At 50.6% G+C, this 23,977-nt stretch overlaps 1 protein-coding gene across 8 annotated transcripts in view; it reads right to left on the minus strand.

Moving 5' to 3' along the window:
- ZNF536 (zinc finger protein 536) overlaps window positions 1-23,977 on the minus strand; it is a 426,032-nt gene that overhangs the window by 234,651 nt on the left and 167,404 nt on the right. For all 8 annotated transcript variants that reach the window (XM_082437056.1, XM_082437055.1, XM_082437057.1 and 5 more), the window contains exon 4: window positions 1,162-3,333. In XM_082437056.1, coding sequence (XP_082293182.1) covers window positions 1,162-3,331 — 2,170 coding nt within the window. In that variant the 5' untranslated portion in view covers window positions 3,332-3,333. The remainder of the gene's footprint in view (window positions 1-1,161; window positions 3,334-23,977) is intronic.

The following is a 23,977-nucleotide window of genomic DNA, read 5'->3' on the forward strand; positions in this document are numbered from 1 at the left end:
TTTATTGAAACTGAGAAGGGAAAAAAAAAAAAAACTTTTTAAAAATTACCCTCAACAGTGTGCTGCCACATCTTTAACAGTGGGCAATGCAGTGCCTTGAGGTGCCTCAAACTGTCTTTCATTTTCTAGACTTAATGGCTGATTGCAGAAATCAATGTTGCCATTAGTAACAGGGTATTTGTTATGGCATGATTTCCTCTGTTGTTAGGCTGCAGAATGATTACAGTATTAGCGAGATGCTTTCTTTATAAAGGGCTAGAGATATAACTTTCAATTTACTATCCATTAGTAAGGGGCTTTGGAAATATGGATGAAGGCAACAAGCTTACCTGCTGTTAGGTAGTGATTTTAATTTAGCTGTCTTAGGCTAGTGAGTTTTTTTTTTTTTCTTTCTTTCTTTTTTTTTTTTTTTTTTTTTTCCCCTCAAACTGGGCCAGGAAGCTTCAGCATTTCACAGACATTTTGATGACAGATTTTCTGCTTTGCTATTTTAGACCCCAAAGCTGTATCGCCCGTGTAACACAGTACAATTTAAGACATGAAGTCGCGCATCTGTGTTTCAAACCTCTGTGCTTCTCCAAACCATCAGAGGAGAATGGTGTGGTTCTTCAGGTTAGAGGCACCTGACAGATGAGCCAAGTTGTACTTTTGAAAGGGGGCCGGAGACAGGTTTGGTCTAGGGAGAGGCAGTGAGGGGCCCAAATGACAGAATTATGGGCATATACTTGGGGGGAGAGACGGTGAGGGTCTGAACTTACACATTCACATCCACGGATGGAGCCAGACAGCAGCTCCCGGGTTCCAGGGGTGATGGTGGACGGGGGTCAGGGCATGAAATGGGGCCAGGTAATCACAGGGGAGGGTCGGCTATCCCAGCTGGCAAACATAACAACTGGCCATCTCCACCACACGGGAGGAGGATCAGTTTACTTTCCTGGTGGCCAGTGTTCAAGGGAAGGTCAAAGAGTTGAAAAGATAGCCTTCCCTTGAGGCAGGGCAGACAGGCAAGGTCCACATACAGCACGACGCCACGGTGACCTCGGAGCTGACTCCGAAGGGCAGCAAGGACCCCTCCCCACCGAGGCTGGTGCAGAACCAGGCCCCGGGGCAGGGAGGGCCCTTGCGCCAGCCGCTGCTCCCCCATCTCCCCTGGCAACCTACCTGAGGAGGACGGCGAGGAGGGGTGTGGGCTGTCCTCCTGGGCGCTCCCGGTCTGCGAGAGCCCGCCTCCGACCCCGCTCTCCTCAGTGACGTTGGAGGAGCCGGGCGTGGTGGAGCGGCTCACCGACTGGGACTCCTGGTCACTGCCCGAGCCGCGCCGCTCATCGGGGCCCCCGTGCAGCCCGTCCTCGTCGCCCTTGCGGTCCCGCTTGTGGACGCGGGAGTGCACGACCACCTGGTGGTAGGTGCGGAACACTCGGCCGCAGTCCGGGCACTCGGTGGGCTTCTCCTTCAGACTCCCGGGACCCTGCAGGTTGTACTCGAGAGCCTGGTGCAGCCCATGTGACAAAAAATCCCGACTGCCTTCCAAAGGGTCGAGCGTACTTGGCAGGTCTCTCTGACTGCCCGCTTTAGTGCTGTGAACCGAATCAGCAGGCATTTTCTGCTTGGCGCCATCTGCCCCCACTAACACGTACTCCCGCCTCTCCTTATCAAACAGAACTCCGGCGTGTGCCAAAGTGTCTTCGTGGTTGCGCTGTAGCTGGTGCTCTTTAGACAAGAAGCCATGCTCCATGGCCATGCCCCTGGCCATGAGCTGCCAAGCCTGGTAGCTGTTCACGGGGTCCATCTCGGCAGCTTTCGCAGCTGCCTGCAACCGCTCGATGCAGCTGGATTTCAATGGTGGCACGAGGTTGAGGCATCCCAGGAGGGAGTGCTTGTCGCCCTCGGGGACGCCGTGGGCCACGCTGGAGATGGGGGTCAGCAGCTTCCCCACAACCTCCTTCTCCTTCATGGGCATCTCGCCTTTGCCGTAGAGCTGGCTGGGCTCGCTCAGGCTGGCTTTGTCGGCGGCCATGAAGCCGCTCTGCAGGCAGGAGAGGTACCTGGAGTACAGGTTGGCATGGGCCTCTTGGGACATGCCGCCCATGGGCACAGGCACCTCGGCGTCGCTAGGGGACTTGTTCTTCACTGACAGCTTGTTGAGGTGGACCTTCATGTGGTTCTTCAGGAACCAGGGCTCTTTGAAGCGCCGGCCGCAGATCTGGCAGCAGTGCTCGAAGGAGTCTTTGTGCTTCCGCATGTGGCCCTTCAGGAACCACGCCTGGCTGAACACCTGTCCGCAAACCTCACAGCGGAACTCGTTGGCCGACTGCTCCCCGCCGCCGTTGGGGCCCTGGCCCTGGGCCGACTCAGCCGTGATGTGGGCCTTCTCCACATGGCTGATGAGCTCCTCCTCCTGCGAGGCGGCGAAGTCGCACAGCGTGCACTTGTAGGGCTTGTGTAGGATGCGGATGTGGCGGTCCAGCTCCTCCCTCTTCTTGAACTTGCCCTTGCAGAAGGTGCAGCGGAAGCCAGCAGCTGGGGTCGCCGAGTCCTCCTGCACACTGGCCGGCTTGGGCGAGGGCACCGGGTTGGCCACGTCGGGCACGCTGTGGTTGGTGGGCAGGGCCAGGTTGCAGGCGGCCAGCGGGGTCTGCTGGGCGTGCGGCAGGGGCTTCAAGTCCGGCCGGGGCTGCAGCAGGCTGCTCTTCATCTGCTTGTCCCGCAGGATGGCCCTCTCCTCCAGCTCGTGCAGCAGGCGGTTCTCCTCGCGCACCCGCCCGCGCCCCTTCCCCAGGTTGCCCAGCTTGTGGGTCCGCAGGTGAATCTTGAGGTTCCCTTTCTGTGCCGCCCGGTGGTCGCAGTACGGGCACTTGAAGGGCTTCTCGCCGGTGTGAGTGCGCATGTGCAGGGAGAGGATGCTGTTGAAGCGGAAACGCTTGCCGCACAGAGGGCACGGGTACTTGCGGTTTTTGCGGGCATCGTCCTCGATGTCGCTCATCTGGGACATGATGCCCAGGTTCTGCCCGTTGAGGAACTGCTGCAGGTCCACCCGCCCATTGAGGCTGGTGTCCACGTCCCGGCCCAGCTGGTTGGCCAGGAGCGCCATCTGACTGCCCATGGGCTGGCCACTCATGGGCACGTGGGCCTTCTCGTCGAGGGGAACCGGGGTCTTCTCCTCTGGGTTGGGCCGCGGATGCAGCTCGGGGAAAGCATGGCTGAGCTGGGAGGTGATCTGGTGCAACTTCTGACTCATGGCATACTGGCCGTTGAGGACGGGGCTGCTCAGATGGGGCTCAGCTTCCGGCGCCGCCGAGGACACTCCAAGGCACAGACTGGCTTCTTCCATCCCTGAAAATAAAGAGAGAGTTCAGATCTGTGCCAGGTGCCGTGGCGCAGCGAATCAACAGCATCAGCTGGTGGGGAGTTTGCATTTCATGCCTTACCTACACAGAATAATGCTAAGGAATTATAGTCAAAAACAATAATAAAAAAATGAATTATTAAATGCCAATTACGCAATATGGCATTGCTCCTCCAATTTGTTTTGGCGATAGATCGTCTTCCTTGTATTTTCTATTTACAGACTGCAATTATTCATTCACATTTAAATTATTAATGTTTTACCACTTTCAACACCTAATAACAAATCAAGGGTCTACGTGTTAAACTTTTCCTCCTCTCCCCCCTTGTAACACCTGCACCTGTTGGTTCAGTTCAAAGTTTGCCATAGAGCAGAATGGCTTTAACTGCAAGACCAAACTGACTCACTTGGAACTTTTGTTTCTGGTTACTATATTCAATATGTTCGCCATTCGGAGATGAAAGAGATTATTTTATGATTTGGCAAAAAAAAAAAAAAAAAGAAAGAAAGAAAAAATCCAACCCAATGGCACGATATTTACTGGTACATAATAAAACAAGATAATGTTTTGGGAAAAAATAAAGTAGAGGACAGGCTTTAGAACAATAAAAGGGATTTTGCTTTAGTCAACAAAAAGTGCAGTAATATCTCATTAAGCTGATTAGTATGCTGCTTAGAAACAGTACTAGGTGCTGTAACACATGATTATAATCATAAAAATCCTTCAGTGTTTGCAAGGAAGCATTAACGAGGTATATTAAATTTTAAGGAGACTGCGAGTAGCAGCTTTGCAAACCTCAGAGATTAAGATTTAACCCTTATGTTACGAAACACTGTTATTTTGTCATTTGGTAACCGTGCCCATCAAAAGAAGTATAAATTATCTCGTGATGGAATTTTAGTGGATTGGTGAGACTGCTCAAATTTGGGTAGGGGGTAAAGACTTACACCAACCACAGAGCGCGCTTTCCCTGTCCTTCAACTGGCATAATATCTGCGGCAGGCACTGTGATTGGGCTTAAAGAGATCTTTTATAGAACTAGATAAAAACCAATTAAAATCCAGGGACGATGCCATAGGAAGTCTCAACCAAGTTTGAGTGTTTTTAATAACTTTCCCAATATACAGTAATGAGTACAAATTGTACCTGCAGTATGTGTTTTGCAGAAAATTAGAACTCAAAGCTGTTTGTTAAACACTAACACTCAAAGCTGGTCTGCATAATTGGCTTTAATAGTCCTCTCTGCCCCTCTCCAGCCTGTGCAGAATGGCTGAAGCCAGGCCATTCGGGGGTGGGGCAGAGGGAACAGCTCCCTCCACATCAGAGCATGTGGGGAGCTCAACTCTGACAGGCAATGAATCCATGCCTGGGCTCCTTCTATTTCCAGATCTGCCTTCCACTTCAAGGAGTCCAAATTTGTTTCCTGCCACTGGAACAGTTATTGCACATCCATCCCCTTTGTATCCCAATGCTTAGATGCGTTGGCCAGCCAGGTGGTCCAGGAGTACCGCTTAACCCCAGCCAGGACTGACTGCTGGGCCAAGCGATTCCTCAGGGGGACCTGTGGGGACAGAGCTCAACTGTGGAGGAAGCACATTCAGCCCCGGTGGGGTCTGCTGCCTGCTGGGCTTCCTGCCAGGCAGACCATGCGTGGATGGAGGGTCTCCAATGGGAGACCTGACTTCCTTGGCAAGAAGACAGAGGCTGTGAGTCTGTCTTGCAAAAGAGGAGAAGAAAAAGACATGATGTTTATTTTCAGGAGGGAGAGAAACCGCAACCATGGTGCAGGGCTGACTGTCCCTGAACAACTCTACACACTCACACACACATACAGGCACACGGTCACTTGCAGTAAAAGAATGTTTCCAATTTCCATCTTTTCTTTTGGTCTCCGGTGGCAGTCTACACTCAAAAAAAAAAAAAAAAAGAAACCATTCTGGAGCTGGTCAGAAAGGAGTAATTTCTCATGGAGATTCTTACATTCATTCAACAAACTTGCTGAGTTTCCAGTGTGTGCCAGGCCCTGTCCTTGGCACTGAAGACGCACTGGTTGACAACAAGACCGTGCGGCCCCAGCACTCATGGCACCCGCTGACCAGCGGGGAGGAGCAGGCCCAGCGTGAGAAGTCGCTGGAGCAGGACTGGGGCCTGGAAGGGCCCTGTCTAGAGCTGTTTCTCCACCTTCAAGCCCCATCCAGCTGCACTGGCTCCTCTCCTGAGCAAACATGGATCGTGACCCTGAAGCCACTTGGGAGAGCTCAGAATTCCACCCAAGAGCTCTGGGGAAGTTCGGAAAGTCCAAAGCCAACATGGATGGCCCACTTCCAAAGGCTGCCCGGTTGGCCAGCTCAGAAGACGTGAATCCAGGAAGATGGGCTATTTTCAGGTTACTGCTGCTGAGCTGAGGCCAGTTCAGCAGGAGGGAGAGGAGGCTGAACGTGCAATACAGCAAGACTGCAAATCAGGTTGGATGAGCGGCATCAAGTTGAAGACCATCCCCCACCCAGTCACGCCGTGCGGGTAACAGCTCAACTTGTCAAATAATGAACATGGGGTGTTTTCAAGTTAGGTTTGGAGAGGGAGTTCTTTTATTATGCCCCAAAATTTTTTTTTTCAGAGTCAACAAAGCTTTTTTTAACCCCCTTTAAGCCACAGGTCTTCAGGTGCCATTGTTGAACTCAGCATGTTCGAGAATGTGCAAAGGCACAGGTGGCTCCTTCCCCCAAAGCAGGTCTCAACTCACATATTCCCTTCTCACAAAGGCCCTCCATGTCCACCTCGTCACAGAAAACTTAATCCCCGCAGCCTCTCTTTACACCATCACCTGACTTTCTTCTTCATGGCACTTACCACTGGGGCAGTTTTCTTGTTGACTCTTTTACAGATGTGCTTTGCTTCCATGCGGGCAGGCTCATGTCTGCCGTGGTCACAGATAAAGCCTCAGGGCCTAGAGCAGAGCTGGCTCATTGTAGGTTCAGGACGTTCTAACTGAATGGATGAGTGAGTGAACAGACCCTATAAACACAGCCCATAAAAGAAGGCTAACCTGTAGTAGAACCATTTTCACTCCAACTTCATGGGATTCAAATTCAGCTTTTGCAGAAGTCCTTGAACACCCAACAATCCGAATCTGTCAGAGTCAGAAGGGTCTTGGGTTCCCACCCAGAACCTGGAGGTTCAGAAACAGCTAAGGGAGAGCCACGCCCCGACGCCAGCTCTTTCACTATACGTACCCACGGTGGCCATCTGGGCTTGGACCACTTCTGATGGCCCAGCTGCTGGCACTAGGAGACAGAGAGCAATCAACCCCTTCAGAACTTGATCATCCATCCTGGGATCCGTGGGGGAACCCAGAATTTGAGCAGAGCTAGCCAGCTCACCAGGAGATACTCTGAGGATTACGGCCCTCAGCCCCTCTAATGAGCCCCAGCAAAGCCTGTGCCGAGCCCCACAGTGAGGCAGGGCCACGCCTGGCGATCATCTCAGGAAGCTCTGTGAGACCTGACACCCTGTGATTCCATGAGTAGGTGCAGGTGCTGCCATGGGTCAGTCATAACCAATGCCAGCTGTTAGACTCAGAGCAAGGAAAGGGAGTGTGAGTTCTTGGAAAGAGCAAGGGGTAATTGGTGTGCTGTCCCTGGGCCAAAGCAGCCGAGGCAGGACGAGCTGGCCCCAGGCCCGGCTTGGGACTCGCAAAACCTGGGTCGGCCCCAATTTCTCCAGGCTTGACACTTAATTCCTCTGGAATTCATTTACCCCTTATCTCAGTCATTCAGTAAATACTTGCCCGGGGCCTTCCATGTAGCTGCCCTCAAGGGGCCTCTGGGTCCAAGGGGCCAGTGCAGGCAAGGCCACCAGTAACAGGGAAGCAATGAAAAGACCCCAGAGAGACTGAATCCAAAGTTTAGAGAAAGAAGAAACCATTGCAGACGAGGTATATAGAGGGGTGTGTGTGTGTGTGTGTGTGTGTGTGTGTGTGTGTGTGTGTGTGTGTGTGTGTGGAGTATGACCGTGTTGGGGGAGGGGCGGCAATTCCCTAAGTGGAATTCCTCTAGCAAGGAATACAAATGTGTACTCTGGGAAACTAAGGGATCACTTGTCCTACTGTTAAAGGACTGGATCCAACTGCAGCCCTAAGAGCTCAGGGGCTGGGAGGCGGGGCTGCCTGCGGGGGGCTTGGCGTTCTGATGGAAGGTGCCATTACTCCTTTTCCCCAGCCTTACCGGAGCAAGCACAGGGAGAACGCCTTCTCTTTGGAACCACGCTGCTTCCTCACAGGCCTGCGGTGAATGTGTTTCAGTGTCCCTGGCAGGGCCACCTGCCACAGGACACTCGCCTGTCCTGACAAAGGGGACAGACATACATACCCACACGCAGCACTGCCCCGAATGGTCACTAATACCTGGGAGCACTTTATCCCAAGTACCCAACCCATCCTTCATTCCCCAGCACTGGCTCTGGAGCCATCACCCTGTATTCCAGCAGGTGAAGGACCCACTTTAAGAAACCAGGAGCCAGCACAGGGTGGGCCATGACCCTGGGCTTAAGGCAATTGGGCAGCTGGGACCTTCTGAGGAACCTATACAATAACTCATCTGACCCTCTCACTTAGGTAGGAAAACCCTTAGCACAATCAAAAGCAAGTAAACAAACTACTAAACACTGAGAACAGCTCACTCGGCCTTCAGCTCATGGCCCCAGCCCAAAGCGTAGCAGGAAGATCAATAAGCCCCGGCTGACTGATGGAAGGAACTAATGCGTACGTAATTTTCCAAACTGTGGAGAGGCAGCTGGACGTCCTTACTGAGACTGGACAGGGGACACTGTGAACTGTCAAATCTGGTGTGTCATCCCTCCAACATAGAAACACTACACATCCCACTCTAGTCCTGATCTTTCCTGAGCCAAGGGTCATGGTGGGGTACCGGGGCACTCAACCCTACTGTCAGTATTGAGGAAGACCCAGGCTTGGGCCTGAGTCCTGGCCGCCATGGCATTCCTCACCGTGCAAATGTGTGGGCCTACCTCTGAACACAGGCAGGGGCCCCAGCTGAAAGCTTCTGAAGGCTAGAGGGTTTCTCCTTGAGCTGTGCAATTTCACATTTCATGAAGAGGGTGTTCTCAGCCTATGAAACCCACCATTGGATGCACATTATCAAAATACATTCTGTCTCCTCACCCCCATCACTGCAGGTACAGTGAGACATTCAGCTGCCTTTGATGGTGCTAATGGTTATTTTGATTTTGCATTTCTGCCTTCAAGACTATTTCCTGTGATATCAATGACAAAAGTTTTCACTTAACTCTTCCAATAGAGAACCTAATTGTATCTTTCACTCAAAATGAAATTTGAAACTATCAGGACACCAGAAATGCCAGCTGCTAAGAGTCTAAATAAATTTTACACAAAAACACAGTTTCATTTTGCTAGCACAGAAAAAAAAAGTAATCTTATGAATAGCCCAAAAAATATAGATCTTGCCAGTAAGTTGCATGAAGGAGTTTTATCCTTATACCATGAAAAAGAATAGTTAGGAAATAAAATGACTTTCAAAATAACCATTTCAACTGGATTTTTAAAAATCAAATATTGTTGTCTAGCCAAGCACAACTAAATATTCCCTTTTTCAACAACAGGGTAAAGGCGCTGCCTCAGAAAACTTGCAGGAGCCCCAAAGCCCCTAGTCGCTGTGCAAGGGGTGGGGCTTAGGTTCACAGCAAGGGCTGCAAACACCACTGTGGGTTTTACCCCAAAATCGTATCACAGAATGCAATTCTGGCAGTAGGTGGACCTATTTCCTGGGGGAGCAAATGACTCTTGGCCCTTCCCTACAACCCACCTTGCTTTCTTACACTTAGGGTAAGCAGTAATTAAGACAACTTCACTTAGAATACAATGGCTTCTTATTAAATACTATTTTTCCAATTGTTGTAGCTCACACTGTTTAACCAAGGTTGTTATAAGCATAATATGCTCCTGTTCTGAAATACAGAACACCACACTACTGAACCTTTTCAGGGTCATTAAACAGCTGTAAACATTATTACAAAAATAAACCCGAGATTTCATGCTTACATTTTGGCCTAGAGCTTCCTATGCTGAGCAAGTACATTTTTTCATATCTTACAATCAACGCTGGTGACATTTGGGCATCCAAACAAATTACATCACAAACATTACTGAAGTGGGCAGGATACTGAGTGGTTTATTTACCAGATGATTAATAGATAAACAGGAGGGCAGCACGGGTGACCTGTTCTGTTTTGACTGATGTGTAGACAACGCTATGAGACAGGGCCAGAAACAGTTAAATCCTTGCTGAATTTATTAATGAAAATATGATATTCAAATAGAGCTGCAGAGTATGGCAACTGTGTAACCAGAAGAGTCAAGTTGGAGAGTATGGTCAAACTCCCCAACCTTCCATTTTGGGTAGAATGTTGGCCAAAAAGTCAGGGTGGCCTCTGCCTCTAAAGGAGAGTGGAACTCAGCTGGGCTGGCTTTGCACATGGTCCCTCGAACCCCAGGCAGCTTCCGTATTGTTGGGACATGAGTTGGAGGACTTAAAAGAAGAAAAAAGAATAAAAAGTATCCTCTCTTTGAAGACTTTGGATGATTTCAGACTTCTCAAAGGCAAAGAGGTCTCTCCAACATGTTGGCTTTTGGAAAGGTTGGAGCTGGCCCAGAACTGAAGACAGATAGTGAGCACATCAGATGGGAAAGGAAAACATCCACAAAGAGTTCTTCTGGTCCTCTTCTCAGGGTAGAGCAGACTTCTGGTCTGAGTTCCTGGCTCACTATCTGCCTACCTCACACAAAGCCAGGCAAACAGGGGATGGAATTAGAACCTCATGTGGGGTAGTTGTTAAGACTGTGGACTTGTCAGGCAGTGTGAGCTCTCAAAAAAAACATAATTAATAATAATAACAATAATAATTGTCATCATCACCGTCTTCACCGCAGCCCTCACCATCATCATCACCTACATCAGCCACAGAATCCTCATCCTTATCATCTTCCTCATATTCAGCACCTTCCTCCTCCTTTTCATGGCAGCATCATGCACCAGTAATGTGCTAGGTACTTACTTCACAGCCATCATCTAATTTAGCCTCACACAACCTAGGATGGTAGGTACCATACTAGTCCAATACTAAAAATGAGGAAACTGAGGCTCAGAATATTTAAGCCCCACAAGGTCACATAGCTGGGAAGCCTGACTCCAGAGCCCAAGCAGTACCTGCTGTGGGGGAAGGCTGCCCCCGTGATGTCCACACCATGTTCAGCCTTGCTGGGCTGGATGCTGACTGATGCCACCTCCTTCATTTGCAAAACGTGTGGAGACAAAGGAAGCTTCAGCTTATGGGAAAGCTCAAAGGAAGCCAAGGAGCCAGAGCCCTCACAACCTTGTTTGTCTGGAAGTGGAAACAGACAGTACAGTCCAGAGAAAGCACCCCCGGGGGCTGGCATGATGGAGTGGGTGCCAGAGGGCACTGGGGGGCTAGAAATGCCGTGTCTCTCAATCGCTGGTTGGGGGGAGGGTCACAGAAACATTTAGTTATATCAACTTGTTTTCTTAACATCCATAGGGGCGGATATTTTATTCCACATGCTCCTGTCCTGTGTCAGGTGGGTTATTCCTCCAACTAGACTGGAGTAAGAGGAGAGAAGGCACTGGAACGACCACTAATGTGCATCCAATTACCGTCTCTTCCACTGACATCTGTTTGGCCTTGGGCACCTGCCTGAGCTTCAGTTTCTTTTTCTCTAAAATGGACTGGCATTAACTGTCCTACACGCTTCACAGGATTTTGAGAAGGCAAATGGGTTTGTAGGAGAGGGAACATGGCATTTAAATTACAGAGGAATATACCCTGTGCCGTAAACTTTCTCAGAAGCCGACCACAGCAGCCTTCGAGATCCAGAAAGGACCTTCAGTGGAGTAAATGCTGAGCTGAAGGACATAACCAAGGCACAACCAAGGCACATAAAAGTGGTTAATAAGAACTCACTCATTGCCAACTTTCTTGGTGCATCTGTAAAGTGGGCCTCACATCATTCAATAACACTTTTTAATGCCTACATCTGGCAAGAAGTATGGCCGATCTAGAGATATACAAGCAAGACCAGGTCCTTGCCTTTGAAGCTGACTCAGGGAAGGGAAATAGATGGACTCAGGGAGACCAGAGACCAGGCAGAATCCAGTGCTGAAACGGAGGACTCTACAACGTGCTGTGAGGCTGTGTGCAGTGAGGAAGGGGTGCAGGGGAGAGAAGGGAAGGAAGACCAGTGAGGATAATGGCTGGAAAGAGCCTGGAACAAGGCAGAGAAGAGGAGGAAGGGTGTGTGGGACAGAGGGGTCAGCTTGTGCAAAATGGGCACTCAGCATAGAATGCTCCAGGGGAAGATGGGAGAAGGTGTGGCCAAGTCAAGATTGACTTGAATGTCAATCTGTGGAGCATGGAGTTAATATTTGGGGCGAAACAGGGGCTCAAGAAGCCCCCACTGGAGCTGTCACATAGCACGTATGCCTCACAGCGCTGCTGTGACACATGAGCAGTTTTCTATGGAATGTGGATCAGAGGAGGTGGAGAAAAATAGAGTGAAAGTAAACTCCTGGACCACAAACCAAACATGTGAGGGCCTCACAAACCAAACGGTGAGGGTTCCCCATGCATGAAACGGAAGAGGGTACTTAGAGTTTGGAAGAAGGCATTGGTCTCCCCTCTTCCTCTTTGTAACGGCAAAAAAGTGGAAGAAGGAACCCTCCACAAATCCTGGCAGCCCACCCCAGCCTCTCCAAAGGTGGCAGCCCAGATCTACCCTCCATGCTCCTTCCTGGTGTTGCCTGCTCCAGGAAGCCTACCTGGATTTGCTCCAGGCTGGAGGTGATCACTCAGTCCCCAGAGCTCCCATGCAGTTCCTCTGGAACTTGTTAAGACATTCGTGGTGCCTTATTGCATGGCTATCAGAGGTCACGTTTCCTCTCCTCTTGTGCTGGGGCTTTGTGAGAGCAGGCATCTTATCAGCTCCCTGTCTGTAGCTCCTGGAGGACCCAGTCCTACCAAAAGCTGTTCTCTAAGCTTCTGATGATCACAGTGTAGGGGAGGAAGGTGGCCCAGAGTATCACAAAAATGGACATCATTTTGTGAGCCATAGCCCAGGCCTCTCCCCCTAGAATCCAAGCCATCAAGTGGTGTTTCCATTTCTCCCAGATAGGATGATTTGGGAAGGAAATGATCCCCTAATCTGCTGTAACTGATTTATCTGAACTGTGTCCACCCCATCAGGGAAAGCAACAAAAACTATATATATAAGCTTTTAGTGACTGCCCTACCTTTAAAATGATATCACAAAACTGAGAAAGATACCAGCAGTTGTCATGAAGGGTATTGATTATTTCTCTCTCGCTGGCTTTCTCTTTTCCTTTTTAAACAGACTTTGTCATGACAGGAAGTTAGATATTTAATCCCCTATTAACCTGCCTTGGCTCCCTGCTCAGCCTCAGCACAGAGCTGCTGCCCTAGAACAAAACAGGGGACCTAGACCCACAGGACGCCCCGCAGAGGGCAGAGCGCTCAGCTACAGCTCACCACCCTTTCACCCCTGATTAAAGCCATTTAAGTCTGAGCCCTTCTGGACTATGATATCGTATCGAACAGTTTATTTTCATTTCACAGAAGCCTCAGATTTGATTCAGTGCAAAACTAAATATAATGTAGAATGCACATATGCAAGAGTGATCAAAGAGGGCCTGACTGAAACATTCATAGAAGCCGGCCCAGGGAGATTTGTTCACAGGGGCACCTGTCGAAGACATAAGCTCAGACACTCATCAACTCCTAAATACACACAATCATTACTGAGCAAAAATCCAGGTGCACCAGTGGGGCCTCTGCTGCCTGCAACTACGGGGCTCAAGCCAGTAGATGGGGCCGAGCCAGGGCCGAGCCAGGGCCTCAGTTCTTCGTGGCCTTTCGAATCCCCAGTTCAGCATCTCCAGCTCCTGTGCAGGTCACCAGGCTGGCCTGGCTTGGCCTCTGCTGGGCCAGACTCCTGGGAGTGGAGGGAAGGCTGGCCCATGAGCTTCTGACCAAGGGGGCAAGAACACGTACTGGTGGGGCCGGGCTGCTGTCCCAGCAATGGGTGTCACCACCATGTGCAGATGGACTCCAGGGACAGACATGAATTTCCAACAGTTCACACTTAAGGAGGGAGCATCCTCTGCCAGCTCTTGTGCAAACCTGTCAGAACCGGGAGAGAGGACTCCCTTTTCCAGGCGAGCAGATGAGCGGCCTTGCCGCCCTTTTGTGCATCTCATTCCCTCTGTCTGGTACTCTCCCCCTGCAGTCTCCACTTGTTCCCTGTGCCCTGTCCTCTGCTGGTAGATTAAATGCCACCTCGCCCAAGAGGCCCTCCTTGATGCCCCAGGCCCTGGGCAGAACCCTTGTGTCTTGCCTCCATAGGGCTCCTCCTGGTTGACTCCTTCCCCCCACAGTGGCTTTCACACTGGGTTGGCTCTGTTTGTATACTTGACCAGAAGCTCCATGAGGGTGGCGACCGTGACCATCAGCTTCATGGGGTGTCCCCAGTGCTGGCACAGAGCCAGGCACAGAGGATGCACTCAATAAATATTTGCCAAATGTATAAATGATTGAATTAGAAAATGAATGAATGCACTCAATAAATATTTGCCAAATGTATAAATGAATGAATGAACAAATGCACAGACCAAGCAACAAATGCTGCGGGCCTGGTGCACAGCATATCTCCTTGAGGAGAGAAGGGGACCCAGGGGAGAAAGAGACCACAGGCCACTCCTGGGCCGCCAGGGCAGTCCACACTCTCTGCTCCTCAGGGCACGAGCCAGGTGAGAAGTTTGCTCCATGAAGCTTTATGTCAAATGTCGCTGTCCATGCAGCCACCCCCATCCTTCACAACGTCCATGAAGAACGGACGTCCCACTCCGTCTCATGGTGGATCACCTAGGTCCCTGTCTCACCCCCGCCACCCTGTCTGGGACCTCCAGGGACCCATATCTGACCCAAACCGAAGGCTTTGCACATAACATGCACCTACAGGTTCTGGCTGAATGGACTCCAGGCCCCTCATCCTGCCCTCTGTAAACCCACATTCCTTCTGACTGCTCTGCCTCTTCAGTATATTCATACCTGCTCATGCAAATATTCATCCATCCATTCACTCATTCATCAGCACTTCCCGACTACCCACTGTATGCCAGGTACTGTGCCAGGCTCTGCAGAGAAGGCTCAGACTGTTCACCATCGAAAGGGCAGACGGACCCAAAACATCAGCTGCAGAGATCGTGATGACATCTGGGTACTGTTCACTCACAGAAGGGTCAGGAGACCAGGAGGCTTCTGAGGGCAACGGCCACATCTCCCTCGAGGCAGGACTATTGTCTGGAGATCACTGCCACTCCTTCCCTGGGCCTCCTCCACTCTGAACCTCTGCTGACACCTCTCTCCCCAACCCCAAGATCCCATCACCCCACAGTCAGGAGAGAGGGGGCCAACTAGAGCAGAACAGAATGCCCCCTCTCGGCAACATGCACCTCCCGGAGCAGCCTTCCCACGCCTAGAACAGTGCTCACACAGCAGGCCTCGGGGGGGGTGGGCGTGTGGATGACTCCCCCAGGGCAGGGGCACCGGCCTGCTCTCCCAGCGGGCACCTGCCGTGCAGCAGGGCTGGGCACCCCAGACAACAGCCCATCCTGCCTGTTAGGACACGGCCTCCACCCCGTCCACTGCCTGAAACCACACCTGCATCCCAGCCCAGACAGCTCCTGAACTGGCGGGCCCTGGCCCCTCTCGGAGTCACAGCTTCCCATGTGTCAACCAAGGAGGCGGCCAGGTTGGCCACGACCCTCAGCTACTGTCTCTCCTCCTGCGTCCTAATTCACGCTGCTGCGGCCCACCTGACAGGGAAAGGACCTCCCAGCCAAGCCCTGTACCTGCACCATCACCAATCACAGAGAACGGCTGGAGTTGAACTTCACTGATGCTGAACACCAGGGGAGACATTAACATTTCTCCTCTTACAAGGGAGGAAATGCCATTAGTGTGTGGGCTCAGGGCCATCAGCATGCGGTCGGTCCAGCCCCCTGGACAGGTTGTATTTTGTCGTCATGATCATGACACCAGTGTCTCCCTCACCTTCACCTCAGGTGGACCGGAGGTATTTCCTAAGGAGAGGCTTTTGGAAGGCACAGGGCGTTCTTCAACTTCAGTAGCTTGGTGTGGAGGTAGGATCTAAACAAGCAGCAAATAGCATTTAGAAGCGACCACGGTCAACTGCCTGGCAGCTCGTGAAATCTTTGGGGTCCCAGAGGAGTCTCTTTTCTGGGAGTCTGTGTGACATGAAACATGCCTGCCGCTGCCAAAGGTGAACTGTGTCTTATTCCAAAAGAAATGGAGGCCCATGAGCTCCAAGGTGGTACCTCCTCAGTCGTGCCTCTGTGATACGGGGCAGGAAGAAGGACTGAACGCAGTAATTTACCTGCAGTGCTTAAAGCAGTGCCTGGCTCAGGGCGAGCACTGTGTAAAGGTTACTGCTGCTGCCTCTTTTTCCACCTCCTCAGTTACCATCTGCACGTCCACATCGCCAGGCCTCCGTCACACCTAGAGCCACTCAGTCCTGGGCAGTCTCCCGGAAGTCAGGTGCTCCCAAGGCCTGTATGGGAGTCAAGCACTTTCTCCTTTTTAAAACTGTTGCTGTTAATGAGGAAAAGTTGAACACCCCCATTTGAAATCTGGACAAAAGGCATGTGAAACCGGCAATTCACAGAGGAAATGGAATTTGGCTAATGACCATAAAAACATCACTCCTGACCAGAAAGCAGAAAGATACAAAACAATAGCAAGGTTCCGTTTTAAAGTAATTATGTTAAGCTGTGCCCAGGCCTTGTGAGGACCTGAAACTCCCTCCATAGCAATCGTGGCACAGCCCATGCGGAGAGCGGAGGAAGGGGCAGCGGCCTTTGCTCCAACCACAGCTTCCCTTCCAAAGGTAGAACCCCAGAGCCGTGATGCGGGGTCTTGAACACCATCACCTGTGGCTTCAAGGAAGCCAGCCTAGTAAGCCGAGCATTCAAGAAAGTGCTTTCCGAAGAAAAGGCCTCGGCGTGAGAAGACGAAGCTCACACTTTCTGCTTTACCCAGAGAAACCTGTTAGAAAGCAGCCGAGTCTGCTGGGCAGCAGCTTGTGTACAGCAGGTACTGCTGGACCCAGCCAACCAGCTCCACTTACTGGGGGACCACGGACCCAAGCCTGATGCCAGCCTGTGTCTACCTGCTGTCTCCTGACCCCATGGGCTATCTCCACTTAAGTACAGTAGGCAAAGATCAAACGGCACTGTTTTCCCTGTGCCACAAATAAGAGTCCAGGCCAAAGATTTCCACTGAATGGCCACTCCAGCCCCCATCCAATCTCACTTCCCATCACTCTCCTCAACTTTCTCCTCGATTGCTTGGGGAGCACATCTCCACTCCATGAATGAGATTTGTGCATCCCTTCTCCCTTTTCACAGGCAGGCTTCTAGAGGGAAGAGATGCATAGACAGTAGTAGGGTGGCAAAGCTGGAGAAACCTCAGAGATCATCTAGCTCCTGGTCACTCAGCCTGATGTGCCCATTTTATAGATAGGTAAACTGAGGCCCGAAGATAGGTGATGACCTCCCTAAAGTTACATAGCAAGTTAGTAGATATGTGTCTGTATCTTACTGCCCTTGGTTACCTCCTAAACACTCAAGAGATTTAGTAGAAGCTAAGTAAATGCTGGCTGGCTGGCTGGCTGGTTGGCTGGCTGGCTGGGTGGATGAAAGAAACAATAATGCACAACTAAATAGATGTATAGTGTAACCAACAAATTCTGGAATGTCCTTGCCTCTACCCCCTCAGCAGCCAAATGGGGGCCAGCAGCTACCCAAAGACTTCAACAATATAACTTCCTCCACCAGACCCCAAACTCACCAATCTCTCTTTTTTTCATAATTCCTCCTCCAATCAGATAATATAAAATTAGACTCTTGATTATATCATGTCCTGTGTGTATTGATGCACCTTGGGGTCCTTACAATAAGGAAGTCTATTAGCCTGGAGCCCGGCGTGAAGCTCATGAACCAGCTGCTGCTGAGTCTCTGCCACCCTCAGGGATGTGAGATCCTCCCAGGAGGCACATGCAGGGCGGTCAGAGGCTGCAGCCAGTGCACCCAGGACTGAAGAAGTTCAGGATCCCCCCAAGTCTTTCCTGAGAAAGCAAGAAGAGCAAAGATGGAGTGGGGCCCAAAAATACTTCCATTTAGAAACACTCTTCAGGAGGCAGGAGAGAATGTTTCCAGTCACTCGTTCATGTGTTTGATTTGCATCAAATTACATCAAGCTGATGTGATGTAACATGACATCCCCCCATGAAATGCATAAATCAAGGCACCCCATAAATTTAAAGGAATAGAGCTCTTTTTCAGAAGTGGCTAATTACTCATAAACAGCAGATATTTTATTGCCGTTAAAGTCAGTAGCAGGTTTTTAATAGGCAGAGCGTTTTGTAACTCAAGCTCTTCATAACACAGGCCTGCGGAAGCCAAGCATTACCTGTTTGTAGCTCCCTCGAGTGTGACAAAGATCTTGCCGAGGTAGACCACCTGTGGAGGGGGCGTCCCCACAGCCACACCCAGCTGGGTGTGTTACCAGCTCCTGCCACCACAGCTCTGCTAGGCGGGGGACCTGGCACTGAAGCCAGCCCTCTATCTGGGAAGGGGCTTCCCATAAATACCACTCCCACGCTCAGGACTTTTATTGGGATCAGGGGCATCTGCACACTCATGGGGACGGTTTCCTGCCTGTACCACTGGGGAGCAGAGTTAACCTGGTGCAGACTCCTCCACCAAATGCAGACACTCGGATGGACACTCATCTCTCTCCACCCACACCCACCACTCTCCCTGCATGAGCGAAGCCCTCTCTTCCTCCTCCGTCCTGGGGTTTGGGTGGGATGTAGCCAACCCTCAGATCCTGATTGTGGGATTCATGTGAGTGAATCAGAATATTCCAAACCCTGGCCTTGGTGATAGGTTCAAGGCTCAGCACAGGACCTAATTCAAGCCAATGAGAGTGAGAGCTAGGGCTTGTTAGTGAGCTACAGGCACTTCAGACACACTCCAACGAGGTCTGGAGCTTGGGCAGCCATTTTGCTACCAAGAGTCTGAAGCTGCTGGAGGTGGGGTTGTAGCACCCTGGGACAAGGCCAGGAAGGAGGCAGAGGAGAGAAGTCAGCTGCTAAGTGACATAATTTGAGCTCCTGGATTGAATGACAGCTGAAGTTGAACCATTTACATACTTTGCAGTTACACCTCCTGGTGCTTTAAGCTGGTTAGGGTTGGATTTCCTCTCACGTGAAACCAAAGGAGTTTTGGCTGATAAAAACTCCATCCTCTCTTCCAGACCCCCCACCCCCCCCACCCCGCACCGCTCAGCTTCTATTCTGCTCATCCAATCTCCTCCTGCCCAGGATCATGACAATTCATTCCCATCTTTGCTCTCTTCCACTGAGTTCATTCAAATCTAGACCAGCCAGGTCCAGGAGGCTCCACTCACACCCCGGAGTCCTGAGCCACACACTGGCTTGGGTTCTTGTAGAAGTGTCTGGTGTGAAGGGAAGAGGAAAACTGAGCCTTCTCCTGTGTGCCCTGGATACAGACTAAGCCTCCACAGTGGGCACCAAGAATGCGTTTCTCACCCTGCCCAACCATCTCCTTGCCATTTGCTGAGGGATCTGGAATTCCACCACTGGGTCTTTCCCATAGGGCTTTTCCTGTTTGCTTCAAGGAAAAGTGATTTTATCTGTTTATTCACGATAGTCCAGAAGTCTTCAGAAGGTTTGCGTGGATTTAATAGGCTCTCTCTCAGCAGAGCGCCTTTGCACGTGCTCTTCCTTCTGTATCAATCCTCCTCTCCCCATCCGCACCTTGGGTAACCTTTTCTTCAGATCCACAGCCAAATGTCACTTTCCCAGGGATGCCCCCCAACTTCCTTAGATCCCAAAGCTGCCCTGTAATAGGGCAGAACTCTGAGCGCTCAGCCGACTGTAAAGTGCTCAGTAAAGATGTCTACTGGCTGATGAAGGAAAGTGACGCCCTAGAGTACTCCATGTTTTGTGGTTTACAAAGCACCCCCTCACCCACCATTCCTCCTGCCCACCCTGCCCACCCTGAGCTGTGAGGACTCCTGGCCTCCTCTTCACTGTACAGAGAGCCACAGAGGGGTCAGGCTCCCGCCCAGAGCTCCTGCTCCAAGCGCAGGCCCCTCTGCAGCCCACCGCATGCATGTCAGGGACGCAAGGGCATCCGGACACGTGGGGTCTGAAACGGGGCACCCCGGAGCAGGCGGAGTAGTAAAGGGAGAATGAAAATGAGCTGCGGCCAGGCCTTGTCTCCAGCCATCCCTGCGGCCTGAAGACAGTGTCCCTGGGCTGGCATTAGCTAAGCCTCAGGGTGGCCACCAGGAGCCAGCCTTCCCCACCCCCAGCGTGTACTCAAGCAAGCAAGGAGGCAGCCCAGGCCCCTGGCAAAGCACATGGGCCTGGGTGAAGAATGTGTTGCCCAGGCCCTGGGAAACTTGCCCCGCCGTGTCTGGCTTCCAGAGGCCACACTCAGTTGGCTGGCAGGGAGTCCGACACCACCAGCGCCTGGCCTCCCCTGGAATCCGTCATGTTACTGCTTGTCTGCCCGCCCACCTGCCCCCACCTCCCCGCCGCCCTTTGCAGCAACCACTCCCCTGCCCCGTGCCCTGCCACAGCTGCTGTGGCTGCCAGCCTCGCTGCTGCTGGAGCCCCCGGGAGGGAGCCCTGCCCCTGCGTACCCTTCACACAGGCTGGGCAAGCCCTCGGTGGCTGGGGACAGATGAGCAGGCCCTGCAGCGCCTGTCATCTCACTCCAGGAGACCCAGCTGGCCAGGGACCTGCATGTGCAACCTCTGATCGACGAAACTGCTTGTTCACCCCCAGCATCCCTTGACTCCACAAGCCCCAATGCCCAGCAGTGAGAGAGAAAAGGGATTTCCAGATCCACTTGTTCACTCGTTCATTCATTTAACCTGGCACAGAACCGCCACTGGTTCAATTTCTACCTCCCCCATTAGACATAAACTCTGTAAGGGTAGAAGCAATGTCTTCTGCAGTTATTGCTATATCCCTGATGCCCACCTGAGTGCTGGGGGCACCCAGAAGACCTTTTTTTTGTTTAACTTTTTACAGTGAAATATACAGAATACTCTTAATAAATATTTATTGAGTGGATGGAAGGACAAAAACATGGATGAATGGATGGATGGAGGATGGAATAATGGATGGATGTTTGGGTGGATGGATGGATGGATAGAAGGATGGACGGATGTTTGGGTGGATGGATAGAAGGATGAATAGATGAATGGATGGATGGATGGAGTGAATGAGCATCTTTGTGTTAGGTAATATAAGGACTGTGGAGATGAGGCTGGACAAGTCTCCTCTAGAAGAGAACAGAGTCTTGGCCTGCTACCGAACTGAGAGCAGGAAGAGTACAGCAAGTGTCCCAAGGGATACTTGTCCCAAGTGTCATACAAGGAGGTATCAAGAGAATTCAGAGAAAGGTGAGGGGGGAAAAAATCAGAATCCATCATATTGCTTGACATCTAGTAAACCTCTCTGGCAATAGGGCCCTTAGGTTTACCAGGCATCCTTAGTCCTTTCTAGGAAAACTAATAGTCCTAATGAGGAGAGGGGCTGCTCTCTCAGGGATCTTTCTGGTGCACTTTCCTGAGGCTTGGATCCATTTTAAACCTCTGGGATCAATGTGTCTGTCTTCAGGGGTTTTTCCTCAGAGCTCTGTTTCCTAAAATCCTAAACTCTCCAGTAGCTCAGGGTCTGCTCACCTGTTTCAGAAAATAAATAAAATGAAAACAGCTTAAAAGGGCTTTCAGCCGTGTCCCAATTGCAGGCACCACATATCCCTTCCCAACGCTTTTCGCCACAGAGCTGCACTGCAATAAACCACCTTCTCGTTTTTGCTGTGTTTTTGTACCCTTGCTAATATTTTTTTAATTAATTCACTATTTTTTACTTTAATGCATTTAAAAGGAAACTATATCATTACCCTAAATGGAAATTTGTATCACTTGCTCTAAATTAAAGGTAATTATAAAAATAAATAAAAGGAGAACAATGTTATTAAATTCTGGCTAAACACTGCTGCCTGCAGCAGGCTCCTGCCTGAGGCCTGCTCTCTCTTACAGAGGGAGCTGACAAAGGTGGAGGGTGTTAGGGACACACAGGAGCCAGCAGGGCTTCCCCCTGGAGAGCTGGGGGCAGCGAAGTGCAGGCCTCTCACACTGTGACCCCAGGTAGTTGATGTGGTGGTCCCTACATCTCCCAAAGTTGCCATGGACATCTCAATGTTTGGTTTCTCCCCCATCAGCACAGCCCTTCCTTTAGCCAGTGAGGACTTTCTGATCAGAGTGGGTAAGGACTCTCTTAAGAAGTTCTGAATAAGTGGGAATAAACTGACCTTTCCTCCCCATTCAAAAAAAAAAAACTTAATTTGAAAATATACTCCTCCCTTCTCTGCCTCCTGTGCCCTCCCCATGCCTGTCTTTGACCTTTATTCCCTCCAAAGCCCACAGAATGCCATCAGGGTCAGAGGTCTGCCCTATCTTCCTGGGAGGACAGGGTGCCCTCACTCCCCTGAGACCTCGGGCCTTCCCTCTGCCCCTCCCTGGGGACCTCATCACACGAGATCCCTGCTCCCCTTCAAGTTCATGGGAGAGAAGAGTCCTGTCTGTTGCAAACACCAGCTTCAGCTCACAAGTGAAGGAGAGACAGTGAAACCAACCAAAAAACAAACACATATGATTGACATATTTGTATTAAGCATGGTCAAAATCTCCCGGTACCCAGAACCTGGCCCGAACGGGTTATCCACAGACTTTCCTCTGAAAAAGCAGATAAAAACTGAAAATAGCAAAGCAGTTCTGGGACTGGATCCTGAAAATCTACCTTGGTTTTTCTCTTTCAAGAGAGGAACATTTCAAATATCGCTGAGATCTTTATAAGAACAACTAAATAGATGAGGTTTAGCTTCACAATGAACCGCACTTTTTTCCTCAAAGGGTGAAAGAGAGAATTCAGGATGTTTTTTTTTAAAAGATTTTGTTTTTCCTGATATTGCCCGAGCTGATGCTTCTGACGCTGGAGATTATCTGTGCAGCAGCCGGGCTTGTTGTAATTAACACACAAGTAGCAGCTCCACTTCCTAGTAATATATTTTCCTAAGACTTTGATGATGCTGAGAGATTTTGAATCCCACATTGCAGACTTTGAAGAAAATGCATTGGATAGAGACACCTTAGATGAAATTGAAAATAACTCGAGTTTAATATGCTGCCCCAGGAGCCTTGTGGAAAGAACGGGTTAAAGATATCTGAGTGCACTGTGGATCAGGCTGTAGGAAAGTTGGCCTTGCGGGTCCTGCCAAGGCGTAGAGCTGTGTGATTGGGTCTTCTTCTTTGGGGGAGTTTTGGCCCCTGAGTGTCTTCTTCGGTCTCAAACATAAATGACTTCCTTAAAGGATTTAATTAATTCTTAAATGTGCACAGAGCCCATGAGCACAAACATTAACTTGTTAAAAGCATTAAGCCAGATTCTGTTCTCAGCCACTCACAAGCAGTTCCCCGTGACATCTCGGGGAGTGTCACATGCAGGCTGGGTGCCCAGCACACTTGGTGCCCAGCTCCTTCGAGCACCAGGCCATGACTCATCTTGGGGCCGGCATCACAGTCTGGCCTCTGCTCCAGCCCCAATAAGAAGCATCTGGGGAGAACTCTGTCCCCTCTCTGCTCTGCTTTCTTTCCTCTTCACTGAGCTCCCCGGGCCACCGATGGCTTCTCCGTGCCTGGCAAGGCCACGGAGGAGCAGAGGACACCTTGGGAGTCCTGCTTGGATGGGGCGAGCTGCGCTGAGCATGCCTCACGCCAAAGCCTCCCCAGATGTGAGCACATCAGGAGAGGGAACACATCGCCTCTTCTCGGACCCAGGCCAACGGCGCCTTCCCCAGGACGCCCCTGCCCTCCTCCTACCCAGACCTCACACTGTTGACTCATTTACACAGCGAGCTCTCATCTTATCTTGTTCACCCAAGTTTCCTTTATGTTGTCTGTCTTGGGTGCAATGTGACTTAGAACAGCAAAAACAACATTTATCGCTTAAAAAATAGGCCACACACACACGTACACATACACACGCACACACGTGTGTATGTGTACATATGTGTGCATCTTTCATGACAATATCTGCTACTGGTAACAGATAAGGAACATTCTTATATATAGTACTGGAAAGGGTGTAAGTTGGTAGTATTTTTTGGAAAGCAGTTTGGCATTATATATCAAAAGTCTCAAAAATATTTATAACCTATGACTCAGTTTTCCACTCCTAGAACAAACCTACAATGCTATCAGTGACGAAGACAAAACTGTGCTGAAGTGCTACTTATCGCAACAAAAGACAGAGTTGACCCAAATGTCCAAGAGTGGGAGGATGGTTAAATTAACACTGCTACAAATACTGTGCATTGAAATCA

The sequence above is a fragment of the Balaenoptera physalus genome (assembly GCF_965194825.1).
Source record: "Balaenoptera physalus genome assembly, chromosome: 19".
NCBI classification, from domain to species: Eukaryota; Metazoa; Chordata; class Mammalia; order Artiodactyla; family Balaenopteridae; genus Balaenoptera; species Balaenoptera physalus.